Below are 20382 nucleotides of genomic sequence, written 5' to 3' on the forward strand. Positions count from 1 at the left end.
TACGAAATTTATGGAATTATAATTGTTTAAAAAACTGAACATTCTTGTATCAGTACTGAAAACAAACGTTTCTGAAGGAAGGAAATTTGAAGGAGGAAAAACGATTTGAGGGAAACCGTTTCAAAGAAATTGCCTGTTCGAGAAAAATTATCTGGATGTTCAAACCATGTTTTGCTGAGGTTTTCACACAGGGCAAGTACTCCAACAGTCCGTGCTAAAGGAAAAGATACAGGCAATAATATTGCGGAAGGCCACTGTTTTTTTACTGAAGCTTAAATTACTTCATAGAATATTATATCATATTAGAAATGGAGGATCCAAATATGTTTCTACCGAATTTCCTGAAGATTCAAGAATTTATACAAGTTAAAATATTTTCAGTTTTGAAAAAACCCAAGGAGGTTAGAATAAATGGAGCAAGTCTCTCCATATGTCATGTATCTGGCTGCGGTGATCCAATCAGCTGCCTGGCAGAGCCCAGCAAGTGAGAGAGACGACAGCTGCATGTTAGCCTCAGAGGAGGCAGGTGGTAGATTAACTATGTTGTAGGAGCGAGGTAGTGCTCCGAGTTTACCATTATTCTTTGAACGTTAATTTTTTTATCATTATTCTTTGAACGTTAATTTTTAATAAATGTTTGTTTCGTTTTCCTTATGGTGCCTTATTCATCCGTAAGGTCATTACAACACGCTCTCTTTCGAGAACCAGAGATTTTTGGAAAAACATAAAACAGTTAGTTTTGCTCGAGAATTATCGAAATAAAGTCCTTCAATTAGCTCATGATTCCATATTCGGAAATCATTTAGGTACGAGGAAAAGTAAAGAAAGAATTAAGCTTTCATTTTATTGGCCGAACATATCCAGAGAGGTAGAAAATTATTGTAGAACATGCGAAAGATGTCAATTAAAACGTCCGGAAAGACAATCGGATAAAATTCCGATTACTCCTATTGTTCGCGCGCCATATCCCTTTCATACAGTAAACATAGATATTATTGGTGAAATTTCACTGCCTTCAGGAAGGAAACATAAATATTGTTTGTGTTTGATAGATAATCATTCAAAATGGCCAGAAGTCATACCTTTAAAAAGTCTTTCTGCTAAAGCTACTTGTGAGGCTCTTTTAGATATTTTTATGAAAACCGGTATTCCAGAAATAATTTGTAGCGATCAAGGCACTAATTTTACCTCACAATTAAATCAATAATTCGAAAAAAGGTTAGGAACTCATCCTCGTTTTTCGACACCTGGTTACCCAGCATCAAACGGCTCAGTGGAAAAATAGAATCGGGTATTTAAACAAATGTTACATCATGTAATTCGCACAGATCCTGTTAATTGGGACGAGCACATACCTTATTTACTTTTTGCGTATCGTGAAGTTCCAAATTGCACTACAGGTGTATCTCCATTTATGCTTATGTACGGTCGTGAAGCTAGAGGTCCCTTAGCTGTGTTAAAATCATCATGGTCTGGTGAAATACCATTACCTATTAATCTAAGTAATTCAGCAGTTGATTATCTACAAGAATTAAAGATAAATTTTGAGAAAGCATCTGAGCTCGCTTCTTTATCCGCCGCGGAAAAACAAGAAGCTTTTGCATATTATTTTAACCGTCGCAAAAGTATGAAAGAATTTAAAAATGGTGATCTAGTATATTTACTTATACCAGACTTAAGCAACAAGCTATATGCTAGGTGGATAGGTCCAGGTGAAGTTGTTGAAAGAGTAAATCCTCATTCTTATAAAGTTAAATTACCCGATGGGAGTGTGCATCATGTTCATGTAAACAAAATAAGAAAATTTTATGTTCGAGCACAAACTGTGGGAGTGATATTTGAAAGAAGAAAACATAGTGATTTTTGCAAAGTATATATTGATGATATTGCTATCTTTTCACCAGATTGGAATTCTCATCTCAAACATTTAGATGCTGTGCTAACTACATGAAGTGATCTCAGGTTTACGGCGAACGTAAAGAAATGTGTTTTTGCACGTTCGGAGATAAAGTATTTAGGACATATAATAGGAGCTGGAAGACATCAACCTGATCCTGAAAAATTACAAACCATTGAAATTATAAAAAGTCCTAAAACAAAGACTGCTCTAAAGAGTGCATTAGGCTTATTCAACTATTATCGTGATTACATAAAGAATTATGCAGAAATAGCTCGCCCATTGACGGAGCTTACGAAAAAAAAAATTCCTGAGATAATTCCATGGACTGATGTTGAGGAATCAGCATTTCAAGAACTGAAACGTTGACTGTGTGAAGCACCAAAATTGTATACTCCAGAACCAAAAAAACCTTACACCATACAGTGTGATGCTAGTTCATATGGTGTTGGTGCTTGCTTGTCACAACGAGACAGCAAAGGCAGTTTGCATCCTATCAGCTTTGCAAGTCAAAAACTTTCGAAGACTCAACAGAACTGATTAACTATTGAACGCGAGGCTTATGCCGTTGTGTGGTCATTAAAAAAGTTCGAGTGTTGGGTGTTTGGATCGAATATCGAGCTGATCACAGACCATAATCCATTATTATATTTGCATAAGTCGGCACCGTATTCTGCCAAATTACAGAGATGGGCAATGGCACTTCAGCCTTATAATATTCATATTTCTCATTGCCCTGGTGCAGAATTAAAAAATGCAGATGGTCCTTCAAGATTAGTTGGCGAATGAAATAGGTGTGAACTAAGTATGAACTAATATGTTTTAAAACTTTGCATTAGTTACTTTCTTTTGTTCCGGAATTGTACGAGAGCTACTTTCCATCTGTTTTGAAAAACAAATTACTGGTTTTCATTGAATATTGCATTATAATATCGTGTTTTGAAATAGTATTGCATATATGTTTTATTACAGAACTCCGGTATTGTATCAGGTCGTCTGTTCATCTGTTGTGAGATGAATGTTTATTGCACTTATTTTAAAGTATGTTATTACGTCTTGTATTGTTCATATATTTTGAATTGTCTTGTATTGTTCATATATTTTGAATTAATTTGGTTTGTGGAGTATGCAATTTAAGTTTGTATTTGCTGGTTCAGTTTTCAGATTCTGCTTCGCTTTGGCGTAGCACAATCTTACCGGGGGGTGTCATGTATCTGGCTGCGGTGAGCCAATCAGCTGCCTGGCAGAGCCCAGCAAGTGAGAGAGACGACAGTTGCATGTTAACCTCAGAGGAGGCAGGTGGTAGATTAACTATGTTGTAGGAGTGAGGTAGTGCTCCGAGTTTACCATTATTCTTTGAACGTTAATTTTTTACCATTATTCTTTGAACGTTAATTTTTAATAAATGTTTGTTTCGTTTTCCTTATGGTGCCTTATTCATCCGTAAGGTCATTACACCATATATCCTGGCGAATGAAATGCCACGACTTATCATGGCTGTTGCCACATACAGACTTCGGATTGGTTTCGTTTACATCCTAATCGGTGTTGTCTAGATGTTAGCTGTCCATCACTGACCATTTACATGTCTCCCGTTTTAATTTTAGTACTTAACATAAATGATTTTCGACTTAGTACATAGAAAAATCACAAGGACTGCAAATAACTCTTTCAAATTTAATTAAACCTAGATACACTGAACTGTGTAAATGATGACTATAAAACATAGTAAAATCTAGTCTAGTATCATCAAAACGGTGCAATTTTATTTAGTACTATATTTCGTAGTCTTATTGTACTATATTTCGTAGTCCTCTGAGGCTATATGGCGGCCGTAAGCCGTGACATCACGTAGTTAACATTTCCTTGGCTTTATTTTCTTGACGTCATGCTTATTCCATCTGTTCTAACTTCTTTGATGAAACCAGTCTTTTCTCTCATCTACCGTCTACATTCTAAAAATTTTTAGTACCATGGACAAAAATCACTTTCATTATTTTCTTATTTAATACTGATGAAACGGGAGCCAATACCTCTAAACAGAATGTCACATGAACAAAACTATATCAATTTGAGTGTGATATAAAGAGAATAGAAAAAGGAAGGATACATGACGACATATCTGCAGAATTCCTCAAGAAAAACATTAAAGTTTTCTTGAAAGAATAAGCTATTAAGCTGAAAAATTCAAAGCATTGAAAGGATAAAAAATTTTAAAATTTAGATTTATTTATTTATTTATTTTTGATTTTTAATTAATTAGTTATTTACATTTATTTGTTTGTTTGCATAAAATTTAGTCTTTTTTATGTTGTGCTATATGATTCTTGCGACTTGAGAAAGGAAAAATTTGAACTTGTTTCGGAAATATGAGTAATATTTAAAGAAACTAAAAATAGCATGATAAAATAAAAAAAAAGGCAGAATAATGGTGCAATGGGTAAAACTGTGTAAAACAATAGTAAAATGATAAAGCTGTGTAAAACAATGTATACAACCCATCCTAAATTATACATCTTTCTCATTTATACTATATCTTTTCAGAACCGTCAATTAAAAAACGTGCTGTACTTTACAGTATTTTCTCTTTCAGTCTATGCAGTTGTCAAATGTATCGTAGTCAGAGTTGTAAAATTTTATTTCAAAAGAAATGAAATTCAAATAAATAAAAGGAAAAATTTAAAAGTAAACAACTATGATTAAAAATGGAATTCAAAGAAAAATAGTTGAAAGAATAAACGATGCACCTTTTTTTCCGTTCTTGCCCAATGAAAAGGAAAGTGATAGGTTATCATAAATTGAGAATTTTCGCCATGTGAATTATTCTTGGAGCAAACTGAAAAAAGTACGCCAAGAAAAATTTTCGAATTTCTCCATAAGTTTCTCACTAAATTAAATAAAATTCGATATTTAGGTACAATTTGAGCCGTAGAATCGAACTGTGACAAAAATTAGCATGCCATTAAAAAAAAAAGAGTCCGATTTTGTTTCAAAATACGAATGATCGAACAATGCTGTATGCAAATCTAATATATATGCTAAATCGCACTTTCAAGACATGATAAACACAAGCAGAGTTTTATCAACCGGCCTAGTAGAATGGGAGATATAAAACTATCCCTTTGTTTTTTCTTTTTTTTGAGCGAGTGTGCATTTAAGTACGAGAAAGAAAGATCTTCTGTAGTGCAATCATCTCTGCGTCTCATCATAAACATTACACATACCTTTAACCTGGAATCAAATATCTCCCATCTGTATATTTTGTGTTGTCGTAAGCAATATGTCCACGGCCTATACCAGCGGTTCTCAACCTTTTGTCTAACGCGTACCATCTGAACAAAAATTGAAAACCTTTAGTACCGCCACTACAAAGTACTACTACCACTACCATTCTTGAACAAAGCTCAGATCGCATAAATTTACTAGTGTTAGAGAAAAAACTCAATCTGGATGTTAGGGATTTAATTTTTGAATTTATTAATTAAAAATACTTTGCATCTTTGCGTACCACCTATTTTTCTCTTGCGTACCACCGGTTGAGAACCCCTGGCCTAGACGATAGACAAGGTTTCAACTCACTGCTAAGGAATAATTGATTTTTCGAGATTTCTTGATGCAAAATTTCCCAAACTGTTTGCCTAAAAATATTAGACGTCATAAACGATGGTTCCCAGTTTCTTAATTTCACAATGAAATGGCGGGAAAAATACTATTATGTGAAATATCCCTGGGCATTAATTAACGATCACTGGTAAAAGGTTTTTAAAGCTGATCAAGCAGCAAAAGATCCAAGATCTAATAAATAAATATTAGACATAATTACATTTTTTATTTGTTATTTCTGCTGATTTTTTATTTGTTATTTCTGCTGATATTAAGAGAGACTTATTTTTAGGTCGGTCTCTTTTCAGCTTCGAATACCTGATCATACATTGAATTGCGGTGCTATATCTGATGCCCTATTGAATGAGGGAAAAAAGACAACTAGCTGTCTGTGAAAGAGATGACTGTTTTTTAACACTTAAAGCATTCTGAAGGCAAAATTAGAGTGTGATTTTCTCAGCGGAATGTTTCTTTATTTGCCTGAGAGGCAGGTCCTTTCTCATCTTTTCCTTTATTGTATTATCTCAAGCTTTCTATTTAATCCTTGTAGTCAAGGAAGTTTTTGAGGATTTGAGAAAAATAAGTACCTACATAAATAATAACCTTTCCCAATCTGTTAATTCAGCTGCGTCATTTGCATTGTTACACCAATCGGAAATGTGAATTTTCGCCCATGATGTCCAATTCCGTTGATGCACTAGGTACATGCTTATTTTGCTTAACGGTTAATCCATCCCTGCATGTATGAGAGATACCGCAGGTGAAGCAAAAGCTTCAAGATCCACAGGCTTATGCGGATCAATAGTTAGCTAGATATTCTTGTTTTTTATTTATTTACATAAAGACTTCTGTACACCTTGTATTATGTGTTCATTTGTAAATGCATAAAAAATTAAAGCTCTGCTATTAAAACTAAATAAAAATAATAAAATGATTTTTTAAAATAAAAATACGTTTTTCCCTTAAAAATGTTCTTTATAACAAGCTTTTTATAAATTCTTTAACATTTGTATAGGTTCTAGCAGAGAAGCAGAGTAATATAAAATTTAAAATTAAGCAAAATTAAGCCATGAATGTCGTTTTGTTTATGGTAAAACCTCCTTTTTTTATTTTGAGGAAGAATCAATAATGTTTCCTTCTTAAAGTAGATGGATTCTCTGTCAGTCTTTCTAGAAACGCATGGTGTTTTATAACAAACAAACAAAAAAAAAAAAAAAAAAAAAAAAAAAATGTAAGTCTAAGATTTTGTCTAATTTTAAATATTATATGTTGTAAGGCTATGTTATCTTGAATGATTAATAAAATGAAACTTTTAACATTAATTTAATACCTCGTTGAAACTCAAGTGTGTTAAGATAAATAGACATAAAGCACATTTTTATAAAAAATACTTTACACCGTTTCAAATTCTAGCATCTTTGGATCAAATATTTTTTTAAAGAAATTGCAGGGTTTTTTTTTTTTTTTTCTCTTTCTTTAGGTCTAAAGTAGAAATTAAAATTTCTAAAATCTGAATCGCCTATAAACGCACTGAGTTCATGGTTGTGCTAGTTAAACTAAAACCGGTGCTAAAACTTGTGCTAGTTAAATTTTAAACACTTTTTTTCCTCGAAAATGATTGTATAATCTGAATGGTGATATTTCCTTTTGCCAACTAAAACAAAATAATCCTGCAAAACAGCTACTGCGCTATGTGTGCTTTTAGTGATTTGCATTTGCCAAACAGCTAATGCATATTAAATTTTGGTTATTTTTTTTCAACAAGACAATTGCTGACAAGATTTCCGGAAATTAGCATTTTCCTCTCCGTGCTTAACTTTTGGAAGTGAGTGTATTTTTTGTGTATAATTGAATAGGCGACGTAATTTAGGATTATTACGTTGGTTTGTATTCAAAACTGCTGGATGCTCAAGGCCGTGGTTGCACGTATTGTCAAAATGGAAGAATATATCGAAAAATCTATCCAATCAGCTGTCTGAAATGATCCTCAGGGAATTTTTACACACTTTTTAAAATCATTTCTGCCCAAAATTTCAGTCCTTCTCAAATTAAACATTTACGTATAAATTAACGTTTTGATTATGATCTTATCGCTTCCCTCTTGATTTTCTCTAAGCCACTAAGCTTCCTTGACAGGGTTCATAGCCACATTTTAGTTAAAAAAATAAGCACCTATAAGCACTTTTCAAGCACATTTTAAGAAAAAAATAAGCACCTGTCTAATTACATTATACACAACTGTATAACCCTAAAAGAAAAATTAGACTTGTAATTTAAAATATGAGCAATGCAATATTTATTAAGAGAATGAGCATTGCCTCAACAATGGAAAACAATTAACTTTTTTTTTTTAATTTTAAATGACAGTTCAATTTACAGAATTAGTTTACAATGAGAGGAAAAAACTATGCAGAACTAAACTTTATTACAAAATTTAATGATGATATTTCAGTTGAAAATATAGAAAATAAATAATAATAAGCTATATTAATTGTATTCGTTCGGCACATAATAATAAATCTAATTTATTTTTACACTCATATTACAATTAAATAATTTAACTTAAATCAAAATTCTGAACATTTTCTAAATTTTCATTGCATAACAGTTTTCCCTTAACATATATCCCAAGCAAAGTAAGTAAAAAAGAGGCACATTTCTGAAATCAGAAGACGGGAAATTGCTTCATTCAGTCATCCTTTAACAGTAAAAGCTTAACTAACCAGCATAATCGGAAATTCCCGAATTTTCCGGATAATAACTAGAAAAAGAAGAGTGGGAGATTGTAGCCGTTCTTTAGACTTAAATTTAGGCTAAATAAATGATTTTGACATTTCGATATGTGCATCATATAAAAACCAACGGAACTGAAAAATATTCTGCTCAGAAAGCACAGTAAAACTCTAAGTGTTTATAAACAAATCTCAGACTGAACATCAAAATTAATTACCAATGCAAAATACCGCAAACGTTATTGCGCAATACGTGCTGCGTAATTCTTCCATATGTGATATTACGCAATCGGAATCAACACCTGCCGGTATTCGGAGAAAGAACTAAATAAAGGAAAAGAAAGAGACTTACTAATCTGGGGTGTTTCTGATTCTAATTTTCAACAGACTATTAAATTTCCGAAATAGAATCAATCTTCGCTTGGGTTGGGTAGACCGCAAAAACTTTTGATCCTATTCAATCCAGATTGGACAGTGACAAAAAAAAAAAAAAAAAAAAGTCCGCTGCTTCAATATTAGAGATTTTGCGGAGAAACTCCCAACCTCCGTACTGTATAATGTATTGGCAAAGAAAATGAAATTATTTTGACTATTCGATTACTTTCCTTTTATTTAAGCCATTCCGAATGTTTTCCTTAGAAAGCTAATCTGTGTAAAAACACACCCATTTTTGGAAGTTTATCTATACTTCAGCAGTTACGGCAGTTATATTATTATAAATATTCATACATATGCTCATAATATAAGCATAACGATCATAATAAACACGAATATGAATTGACCACGCGGAACGAAAATGCAAATTTATTAAAATCTTGATAGAAATTCAAACGTGTGTAGTACTTGGGTGGGAGGAAAATGTACCGGAATTTTCTACGTTTTCGCAATTCTTTGGCCAATAGAACGACGTGCACCTTTCGCAATTCTTTGGCCAATAGAACGACATGCATCTGTCTGTACTCTCGCGTGCACCATAGGTTACGTTAATGCAGAGGAAGGGGGGAAGCAATTTTCGGGAGTATGATTCACCATCTGACGTTGCATATAAGGAAGAAAAGTTGTTTCTTTAGTTTTGGCTTTGGTACGAGGAAAAAATGCGCGTTCATTAAAAACAAAGGATTAAAAAAAAAAGCACTAAAAGCAAAAAATAAGCACTAAAAACAAAAAAATAAGGGCTTTAAAGAAAAAGTAAGCACCTATAAGGGCCTTTATATTTTATTTTCAAATATAAGGACTTATAAGCACTTGTAAGGACCGCTACGAACCCTGCTTGACTATTACTCAGTTTTAACCGGTAAGAAAATTAAATATAAAGTGCTTGAGAGATTATGAAAGTAAAGGTAATTGAGAGTTCCAGTTCGAGAGCGGGAGTTGAGGAAGCTCTCGAGAAGGAATGGTCAGCCGTAGGAGGGAGGCTTATCTGAAAATGGGGATGGGGCAGCCTTATTAGGTAAGGTAGGGTAGCTGCTACGTCGCAGAAAAAAGGTATGTGCTTAGATATTTTCTTTAGAATTTCATTGGCTCCGCCGTAGTCATTTTGAGTTAAGGAAAGATTTATTATGTTCTTTAAAAATGAATAACTCTCAGATATAACATTTATGTTTCTATGTAATGAACTTCTTTAAGATAGAGATTCCGTCATTGAGACATCCATTTACCTGTGTCGCTGCGGGCTCCACAGGTTGCGAGAAAACCCATTTTGTGAAGAAAATTATTGATCATCGTATTATCTATCCTTTACCTTCACAAATCTCGTATTTGGTTTTATGGTCTAAAATCAAGAACTGTTTGACGAAATATGAGAAGTTACATTTGTGGAAGGACTTTTTTCAAATATCCAAGATATTTCTAATGCTGTGGTTATTATTGACGATTTAACACGTCTGTTTCCGAAAGACAGCCATCATAAAATTATTTCTGTAATTTTTATCGTGAAAAATTTATTTCATAAGAGTAAGGAAATGCGTGAAATATCTTTAAATGCACATTACATTGTTTTATTTTAAAATCTGAGGGATGTTAGCCAAATCTCTCATTTGGGGCGTCAGTTATATCCAGGCCGCGCCAAATTTTTTCAAGAAGTGTATTGCGATGCCACGCGTAAGCCTTACAGTTATTTACTAATTGATTTAATACCTCAAACAAAGGACGATTTGAGACTGCGCACTGGTATTTTTCCAGATGATATATATTACGCTTAAATATCGCGTTAAATCACTTAAACGTTTTACGTTCTAGATGGCTGTTGTGATTGATTTCGAAGGCTTTCATTTAAATCCTAACTGTTATGTGATTAAAGAGCTTTCTTTTTTTCTGTCTACGATGGTTCCCATGGATGCTGGACTTTCCATCCACCTAAACCTTCACAAGAGCTTTCTGCTAAAGAAAGAAAACAAATTTCTTGGGTCACACGGAATATGCATCACTTACACTCGGAAAGCGGTGATTTATTTGTCTTATTAAAAGCTACGAACTATACTGAGTTTCCTTTTTGATATGTATCTTAAAATTGATACTAAAGGCCTAGAAAAAGCAAAATTTTTTGAATACTTATCAAGTCGTAGTATTTATAACTTAGACGACTTTAAATGTCCTAAAATGAGGGAGATTTCGAAGCCAAATGTGAAGTGCGCTTTTCATAAGCCTTATTTTCCGCATTGCGCAGCTGTGAAAGCTGCTGCATACGCATGTTTCCTTTCTAAAGAAAAATGGCTTAATGACGTAAATGACTTTCAGTAATCGTTAACATGTTAATTGTGCATAACAACTTTTGCAGCATCTGAAGCTATTGGGAAAAAAAGGGACAAAGTGTTCCATTTTACGAAAAGCTCCTGATAGTTTAATTAAAGCTGTTTGCGAATGTGCACGAAAAGTTTTAAAAGGTAATGTACCCTTAACTAGTGTTAGGAAAAAGAAACTTAGACCATTTAAAAGAATTTTAAGAAGTCTTGCTGATAAGAAAACATCTTTATATAAAAAAAGACGCGATTAGTTCAAAAAGAAGAAGGATTTCTTAGTTTCCTCATTCGAGCAGCAGTTTCAGTGTTAAATACACTCATCCAATGGAGCACGCTAGAAAAATGGTTCTTGTACCAGAAGATAGACTGAATAAGTTTATTGGAGATGATGATTTATTGGAGATTTAAGTGATATGGATAAAACCTTGAGAAGAAAAGATTTATCAGAAAATGAAAAATCCACAATTTATCTTCAAATTTCGCAAAAATATGTACATTACCCATTCCCCACAGATATAAAGCCTAAAGACGAGGGAAAAGAAGCAATCAAGCTGAGACTGAAGTGAATGTAAAGCATAACACCAATTCTTTGGAACGTGTTCTACTTCAAAACGTGCCCGAAAAATTCAAAAGTACTGCTGAAGACATTCTGAATTTCGTAAGAAATCATTCATCGACAATCTCATAGAATGCGAAAGGTGAATTAATATACAGAGGAGATACTATACATAACACTAATATAACAGAATTAGTGGTTAACCTTTTAGAAAATCGTAAAAATCATCTAAAGGTCAAGATATATTTCATCGAGCTTTAACTGAACTTGGCATACCTACTTCTTTCATCAAAAATAAATACCTGTTATCAAAACGTTCACTTCCGCAACGAAACGTTAACAGAAAATTGTCTCCTGTATTTCCAAAACGGATGTTAGCACGTAGAAATGTAACTTGACTTATTAATTAATGTTTTCCTTTTACTTTCAATGGTGCTATTTTTTTCTCTTTATTAAAAAAAAAAAAACGCTATTATCTAAGAATGTAACATGTTAATGCAATCAGAATTTAAAAGAAAACAGCTTTCAGTCAGAAAACAAAATGTAAATTTTATTAGCGTAAAACTTAGATTCCTTATTCTTTCAATACACAGATATTCATAACAAACACAATTTTATTTAAAAAATTCTAATTTTGGACAAAATGCTAATGTACAAGATTTTATACTGCATCAAAGTTCTTTTATCACTTATAAATGAGTTTATTATCTTTCTTAAGTGCAAATTATTTTCTTACACCTCAGAAATGTTTTAGCTATAGCATCAGATTCACTCTTAGAATCCACGATGCCTTTAGCGTAGGTAGAACAATAATAATGAAAAACTTCATAAGATTGTTGTACACAATTACATAAATGGCAGTCTGGAAATGTTTCTTTGAAATAATGGAATTTTTGGCATTTAATGTAGCCAATATGATCTATACTTTGATAAATGTGTTACAGGTTTAAAGAGGTTTGATTGATTTTAAAATTGGCATCTGAATTTCCAACATTTCCATTTGATAGGTAATGAATAAAATATAACACGATACTTCCAAATGCATAAGAAAACGTAAGAAAAAGTATACAGTATTTATGTATACAGTATTATGTATCGCATGTATCGTGAAAATTTCCTTACACATCAAATGGAAATGTTGGAAGTTCAGATGACTACGGCAGAACCAATTAAATTCTAAAGAAAATATCTAAGCACATAACTCTTTTCTGTGACGTAGAAGCTACCCTACTTACCCGATAAGGCTCCCTGTCCCCATTTTCAGATAAGCCTCCCTCCCACGGCTGACCATTCCTTCTCGGGAGCTCCTTCAACTCCCGCTCCCTGAGCTCCTGAACTGGAAATCTCAATTGCCTCTACTTTCATAATCTCTCAAACACTTTATGTTTAATTTTCTGAGTAATTTAAAACTGAGTAATAGTCAAGGAAGCTTAGTGGCTTAGAGAAAATCAAGAGGGAAGCGATAAGATCATAGTCAAAACGTTAATTTATACGTAAATGTTTAATTTGAGAAGGACTGAAATTTTGGGCAGAAATGATTTTAAAAAGTGTGTAAAAATTCCCTGAGGACCATTTCAGACAGCTGATTGGATAGATTTTGCGATATATTCTTCCATTTTGACAATACGTGCAACCACGGCCTTGAGCATCCAACAGTTTCGAATAAAAACCAATAATAATCCTAAATTACGTCGCCTATTCAATTATACGCAAAAATACACTCACTTCCAAAAGTTAAGCACGGAGAGGAAAATGTTAATTTCCGGAAGCCAACAAGAATTGAAGAGGATGCAATTCGTTGCAGAGGTAGATGGAATTTTGCAAATATGTTAGGTAACAGCCAATCGCGGTTTCATGTCAAGAAATATGCAAAAAAAAAAAAAAAAAAAAAAAAAAAAAAAGGCAGTCTTATAAGAAGTCAGCTTTATGAATGGTTACAGAAGTTGATTGTAAGTGCTGATGGAAGGTGTTTAAAACTTTCGTACAGTTTGTTTTCAAGACATACGTGTTTCTATGACTTCCAGAAGACGAATGGAAGATTCTGAGCGCTGGCGTGCTGTGAAGCAGGACAGTCGATCACAGATGTTGCTCTTTTCTTCGGCGTTCGTCATTCTGTAATTTCACATTTATGGAAACAATTCCAAACCACACAGACAGTTGTCCGAAGGCCCGTAGCCGGTAGGCCAAGGGTTACAAACCCCTAGAAGATCGATATATTGCTATTGTAGCCAAGCGGAATCGCACAGCGACCTCCACACGTGTGACATCTATGGTTACAGCGTCAATTGGTAAGGTGATATCTGCAGCTACTGTAAGCCGAATATTACATATGAGTGGACTGTACGCCCGGGTACCTCGAATTTGTGTTCTTCTATTCGTCCAATCAAGAGGGGCACGATTACAGGGGTGGCGGGAACATATCAATTGGAATGTGTCTGACTGGGGCAATGTCGTGTTTACTGATGAGTCAAAATTTGCTCTGGAGCCAGATGACAAGCGTATAAGGATATGGCGTGAACAACGAACACGCAATTAGTCTCAAAACATCACCGAACATCACGCATTACAAGGTGGAAGTATTATGGTGTGGGCAGGGATTTCATTCGAATACCACACCGACCTACACATCTTTGAACGGGGTTCTTTGACTGTTGTCTGGTATCGAGATGAAGGTCCTAGAACCCATTGTGAGATTGTACGCTGGAGCAGTTGGCCCTACTTTTGTTTTAATAGATGATAACGCACGTCCCCATAGAGCTGACATCGTCGATGATTACCTGGAGAGTGAAAGGATTGCGCGTATGCGTGGCCAGCATATTCGCCCGACCTTAATCCCATTGAAAATGTTTGGGATGATCTCGGCCGTGCTGTATCTTCATGTTTCCCACATCCAGCTACTCTTATTGAGCTGGAAACTCCTCTACAAAAGAATGGCGATTGCTTAATTCTGCGGTGGTTGACCACCTAATTGAAAGCATGGTCACAAGGTGTAAACTTTGTATACAGATGAGGGGGAATCACATACCCTAATAATGTCTTTTTTTTTTCATTTTATGCTGTTTATTTTCACTTTATATATAATTCTGTTTAAGTCTCCAGTATGTCATTATCTGATAGCTTACAAAAATTTAATATTGTTTTCATTTCTGTATATAATTATTGATTTTGTTTTATGCATAAATATATATGCTGCTTTCCTGCTGAATTTTGTGTCAATCAAAGCAGTATTTGTTAATTTTTTTTCATTTTACATCTTCGTGCTTAACTTTTGGAAGTTAACAGCTGTAAGGCTGGTTTATGGCTGTAAGGCAGCTGTAAGGCTGATACATGGGAATGTTAACAGCTGTAAGGCTAATTTTTCTTGATTCTATAGATCACAGCTTAAACTGCAGGTCGCTACCCAGTTGAGGTCGCGGGACCTGCAGCAGGCTATCGCCAAAAATTTAGCAATTTTGATATTTCTGATTATAATAATTTGATAATTGCCAAATATTTTTACATAATGTATCTGAAAATAGATAAAGATAAAACAACACAGACAAAGAAGAAACTAAAACGCATTTTTTTTTTTTTAAGTAATAGAAACGTTCAGTTTACTTTAAAAATTAAAGTCAATGACCTAAAACTGCAATCGTATATTACAGTGCAAGTGGAGAAAATAATAGTTTCGTGTGTTAGATTTGCAATGCTTATGCGGGATCCCACAAAATTTTTGTAAATATTAAGAGGTCGCCACACCAAAACGTTTAAGAAACCCTGCTATAGATTGAAGTCGCTAAACTTCATAGAAGTGGGAAATACATGTTAGGCTTCAGATTAACAAGTTAGATTTCAAGGGCAGAATTGTCACGAATTTTGTAAAATGTGATAAGAACAAAGTAAAGAAAATTTGCCGGAAAAATAAGATTACAGGGGAAATGTATTTAACTTCGAAGTTAATGGCAATCTCCCTAAACTGGCGAGATATCGCCGAGCTAGCGATAGTTTGGCACTCATTGATGACGCCAAATTTGGAGTAAAATCACCAAATTCGCCAAAGTTGGCGACCATTTGGCGACATTTTTGTTTGGTTTCTGTGTAACTGTAATTGATCCCTAACCGTATCCGGCCCTCATATGTAACTTTAATCATATATGCCTTCGAGTAATTTCGAGAAATGGAAGGGAGTACAGATTTCTAGGCAACCGGGGGAAATTTAAGAAACCCAGAGAGAGAATTAGCTCTCAGTCTTTCAGATCAGAATAGACTTCGGCTCTTTACCTTCCATTGTGTTTAACGTTCTTACTAGTTTGAAGTGGTAGCTACTGATTATGCTCTGCCACACTGAGAACAGCTGTACGAGCACTTTTGTGGAACGTTCCAGAACTATAAAGTGTTTCCTATGGGAAAATAAGCTTTATGAAGCCATCATCGGTTCTGTGTGCATTCATTACATCACGAACGCGTTCGCATAACAATATTAATGTGGTTTTAAAAGTGGAAAGACATTTTTTGTATGAAAAGAAGCCTAAGTTTATTCTTGTGTAATTAAGGTTTGTAGTTAATTAGCAAAGGTTTCAAATTTAATTAAATATGGTTATTTATAAACTTAAATAAATAATTCTTGCTGCTCGACATTTAATTTGGAAAAAAGTCTGTTTTAGTCTGCTTCTAGAGCATACAAATTTTAAACTTTTCTATGATGTACTGAAAGTTTATTTATTTATTTATTTATTTATTTTGATAAATCACATTACTTTATTGTATTTCACATTTTCTTACACATTAATTTTTTTACTAGTTTTTTTCATCTGAAGAAGTGTCTGATTGCTCTTGAAACCGAGAGAGTTTCATTCAAAAATCTACACCAAACAGCTTTTTTGCCTAATTTTGAATTTTACTTTGGTGTGTTTCTTGTCTAATTTAGTAAATAAAGTATTTAAACAGATTTATACATTGTTTTGTGTTGAAGATTTAGAATACAATAAATTTAATATTTTAAAGAGTCACTAAGTAAATGTAAGGCAATACTGAAATCCGACAGGCATTAGTTTAGAAATTTGTAATAATGTTTAGAAATCTGTTATAAATTACTTAATTCTGAAATTTGGCGAAACTATTTATTGGAATACCCATTTTTAATTACCTAAAGTGTAATTTGTAATTTTGGAGCAAATATTAATGTCATTATGTTCTATTGCATTAAAACAAACATGTGGAAATTTAATCACTAAAAGGAATGAAAAACTAAAGTTTAGAAAGCAGGATGAAAATCTTGTCTAACTTTTGTAATATTTTAGAAAAGGACTGGCAGCAGATAAATGAAAAACAACGAATGATTTTTATTAAATGCTTTTAATGTACAATGTTGTATAAAATTTAGAAGAAATAAAAATTCCAAGCATTTTTCAAAAAAGAAAAAGTATAAAAAGAGTTTTTCAGAAAATATTTAAAAGTATGATTTTTAGAATTATTCAGTTAAGCCAGTTATTTCAGTATCTCTCATCGTAACTAAATTACAGTATATGAAAAATTTAATTGACAGTTTGTTGCAACCACTGTGTAATTGAAGCTTCAACACCTTCACGCCACATGATGTTAGCTTTTATTATTTCAAGGCTTTGTTGCAGAGCTTCCTTACCCGAACCCACTTTTACTCCGCTGAAGAAAGCATTTACCTAAAAAGTTTTAAGACTCAGATGTTGTATAACAAATGAGATAAATTACAAGAAAAAAATTTAACATTTATATACAGTAAATTCCCAACTAAGCAAAGAGGACGACGTCCACAGTTCACCCCAAATCATTGTTAATCTGAAAGCAATCACTAAGGCAAGAGGAATTATCTATACTATAATTAACAGAAAATGCTGTTATCTATTTGTTTGTATTTTAAGCAGTTTAATTTCAATAATAAGTTCATTTGGTTATGATAATTAAGTCATCCATCAGTCAAAGGAGATCACACAAAAAAGAAAGAATAACTTTTTTATTTACATTACTCTCGCACTTCGATGAGCTAATGTGAAACTCAAAGTTAAATGTTGTAAACTAAATTTATTTGAATGATTAGGCAATTTACATTTAATGGATGACTTAAAAATGTGTATATATTTCAGATTAAGTATAATTATACTGCATACTGCTAAGGACAAAAACAGTTCCTGGAAGCCTCCCAAACGGTATAGTGGTTTTGGGAGCCTACTGCGATATCGAAGGGTCCAGATTCGAATCCCGGAGAAGGCACATGTTTGTAGATGTATAGTGCCTATGCGGCATGGGGGTACTCTAAATATGCAGCGAGCCAAAAGTCCTCACGAGAAGTTTGTGGTAGGGGAAAAGAGGTGGAAGATCCTCGGACCCATCCCCCCTGGGGTGCTGCTCTCTTTCAAAAATTGGGGCGGAACTGAGCCAAGACTTACTGTCACCTGTATGGTGCTCAAGGCTCTTGCCAACAACAGGCGTAATCTTGCTGCACGATGAATTTCGTGGGCTTGCTCTGATGTTACTATTAGATAAGTGAGATAAGTCACAGCACAAACAATTCCTGAATACTGTGATTTGCCACAGATTTTCTTCTTTTCTCTTGTACATCCCGTAGAAATTTTGCTCTAATTTGGTGATTTGTGATAGCATTCCCCCCCCCCATCTTTCTGCAGTATATAAACTTCGCGCTTTTTAGGCAAGGCCCTATTAATCAGCGCCAGTTAATTGGGAGTTCACTATTATTCAGAAAGTAAAAGCTTACTGATATAATTTATTGGCCTAATAATAAGCTCGAGAAATACAAATTTGCAAAACGTGGCTTATAGTACGGAGTTTTTATCTTTAAGTAATTTTCTTTCTGTAGTGTGATGAATTGAAGTTATGATGTTATATTCTAAAATTTTTGGCTAAACATGTGAAATTGTTAGCTTACTGACGTAATTATTTAGGCTGCCTGCTACTTCGAACATACTGATATTCCCTTAAGAAGGCTAATATGCATATAATGATAATAAATAATACATCTCTAATTATTTCTGAGGAAACAAATACGTATCATATATCAGGAAACAAATATATATCAAAAAAAAAAAAAAAACTGACAAAAATGTATATATATAGCGAAAGCTTGTAAATATATGAATACCACTACCATAAGAAATTAAGTCTATTTTCTCATTATTTATAATAATGGGTCATGCAAGAAAGGATAAACATTAAAGAATTTATTGGTCAATAAATTCTTTAATGAAGACTAGTATTTTCAAACGCAATGGTCAAGAATATATGTATTCAAAATGCTGACATTTCTGCATTTTTTAAATAATGAGGAATGTAATAAGTTTTCTGGACAACTGTGTAATTTGCAAAATATATTTGACTTTATCTCCTGGTAAATTTCACTTTGTGTTCAAACCAAAGCATATTTTTTAGTTAGAATAAAGTACACTGCTATTCATTAAAATTGCTGCAGCATGAAGCAAAGTATTTAGCAGATTAATACTTATTTCGCAAATACATTATAATTGAAGGATGAAATGCTTGAAATTTCAGATGATTTTGGGGTACGAAACATACAGAAATCAGAATCTCGAGGCAACAAAAGCAGGCCTTAAGCAATAAAACCAACTGTTATACTGCCAAGTATGGTGATGAATAGATTTTGGATGCAGTGCATATGGTTTCGTTTATATAACAATGTTCATGCATTGCATTAGTTGCTGGTGTTATAATACTAATCTCTTTGCAGTTATTGACCAGACGTTTTCACCTGGCGAGAGGTCTCAAGAACGCTTCGCTTAAGACTTGGAACAGAACGCTTTGTATTGAGAAAACGCTTAACAGGGGCGTCACCATGCATCTATGTGCTGCGGACTGATATTTGGAACTATGCATCAGATCCATTCTCCTGACTCAAGGTACGTAATGTGGTCTAACAATGATTGGAACAAGATATTTGTCGTCTCCGCATTTGTTAGCAGGAGCCATTCGCACTTTGTTCCATGGAACTCTTCTGGATACATCGACCACAGATTCTCTTAACAGTCATTAGATTTGAAGAACCTCGAGAGTAGTACGATAATCCGCAGTTCTGATAGGCTATGATTCTCCTTGCAGAAAATACTAAGAAGTGTTGGATAATTTTTTTTCTTTTTTACATGAGGCATGCATGTCCTCCAATAAAAAAAATCTGATGTGTACACCACACGACTTCTTTGTACGGAATATTAAATTGTACGCATTTTTTTCTGCATTTCATTTCAATTTATTGAATTAAATTGAATATACTTCGCCGATAGCACATAAAACACAATAGAATAAATGCACTCTTTAAAATTCACTATATTTATTTATCATAGCGACACTCTAGCGATAGGTTCACTTAATAGCGTTACATCTTGTTCATTTTAAAACTCAGAATACACAAAAATTATATCATCTGAAGAATTATCTAATCTTTGCCACATCTTCTATTCAAGTACTATAATAAATCTAAAAGGGTATATAAAAGAAATTAACCCGTTCAGTGCCGCTCCCGAGTTAACTTGGACCGAGTTAAAACGCGGCACTGAACAGGCTAAACAAATAATAATAATAATAATTAAAAAAAAAAAAAAAGTTTTTTCACAGACGATTCTGCACCGCTTACCCAATGCGCATGTCCGAGACAGACGGGCTAAAATATTTGCTGCTAATACGAAACAATTTCCTCGAATAGAATTAGAGATATATTTCTCAGTCAATTAATTCAATCCTCACTTTGTGACGAGGCAAAAATACGTAAGAACTAAAAATAATAGGGGGACTGGAAAGTAGTGTAGTTTCTGCGCATGTCGACAACAACATGCTAAGAAGTGGAAGCAAATCCATGTCAAACACTCTTAACCAACT

At 33.6% G+C, this 20382-nt stretch overlaps 1 protein-coding gene across 1 annotated transcript in view; it reads right to left on the minus strand.

Moving 5' to 3' along the window:
* Positions 1–16841: 16841 nt before the first annotated feature.
* LOC118196179 (endoplasmic reticulum aminopeptidase 1-like) overlaps positions 16842–20382 on the minus strand; it is a 75688-nt gene continuing 72147 nt past the window's right edge. Inside the window, exon 18 of the mRNA XM_035367593.2 lies at positions 16842–17183. Within this exon, the coding sequence (XP_035223484.1) occupies positions 17040–17183 (144 nt within the window). The 3' untranslated portion in view covers positions 16842–17039. The remainder of the gene's footprint in view (positions 17184–20382) is intronic.

This window comes from Stegodyphus dumicola, chromosome 12 (assembly GCF_044657685.1).
Source record: "Stegodyphus dumicola isolate Sdum_Otavi_A_Nest chromosome 12, ASM4465768v1".
Lineage (NCBI taxonomy): Eukaryota > Metazoa > Arthropoda > Arachnida > Araneae > Eresidae > Stegodyphus > Stegodyphus dumicola.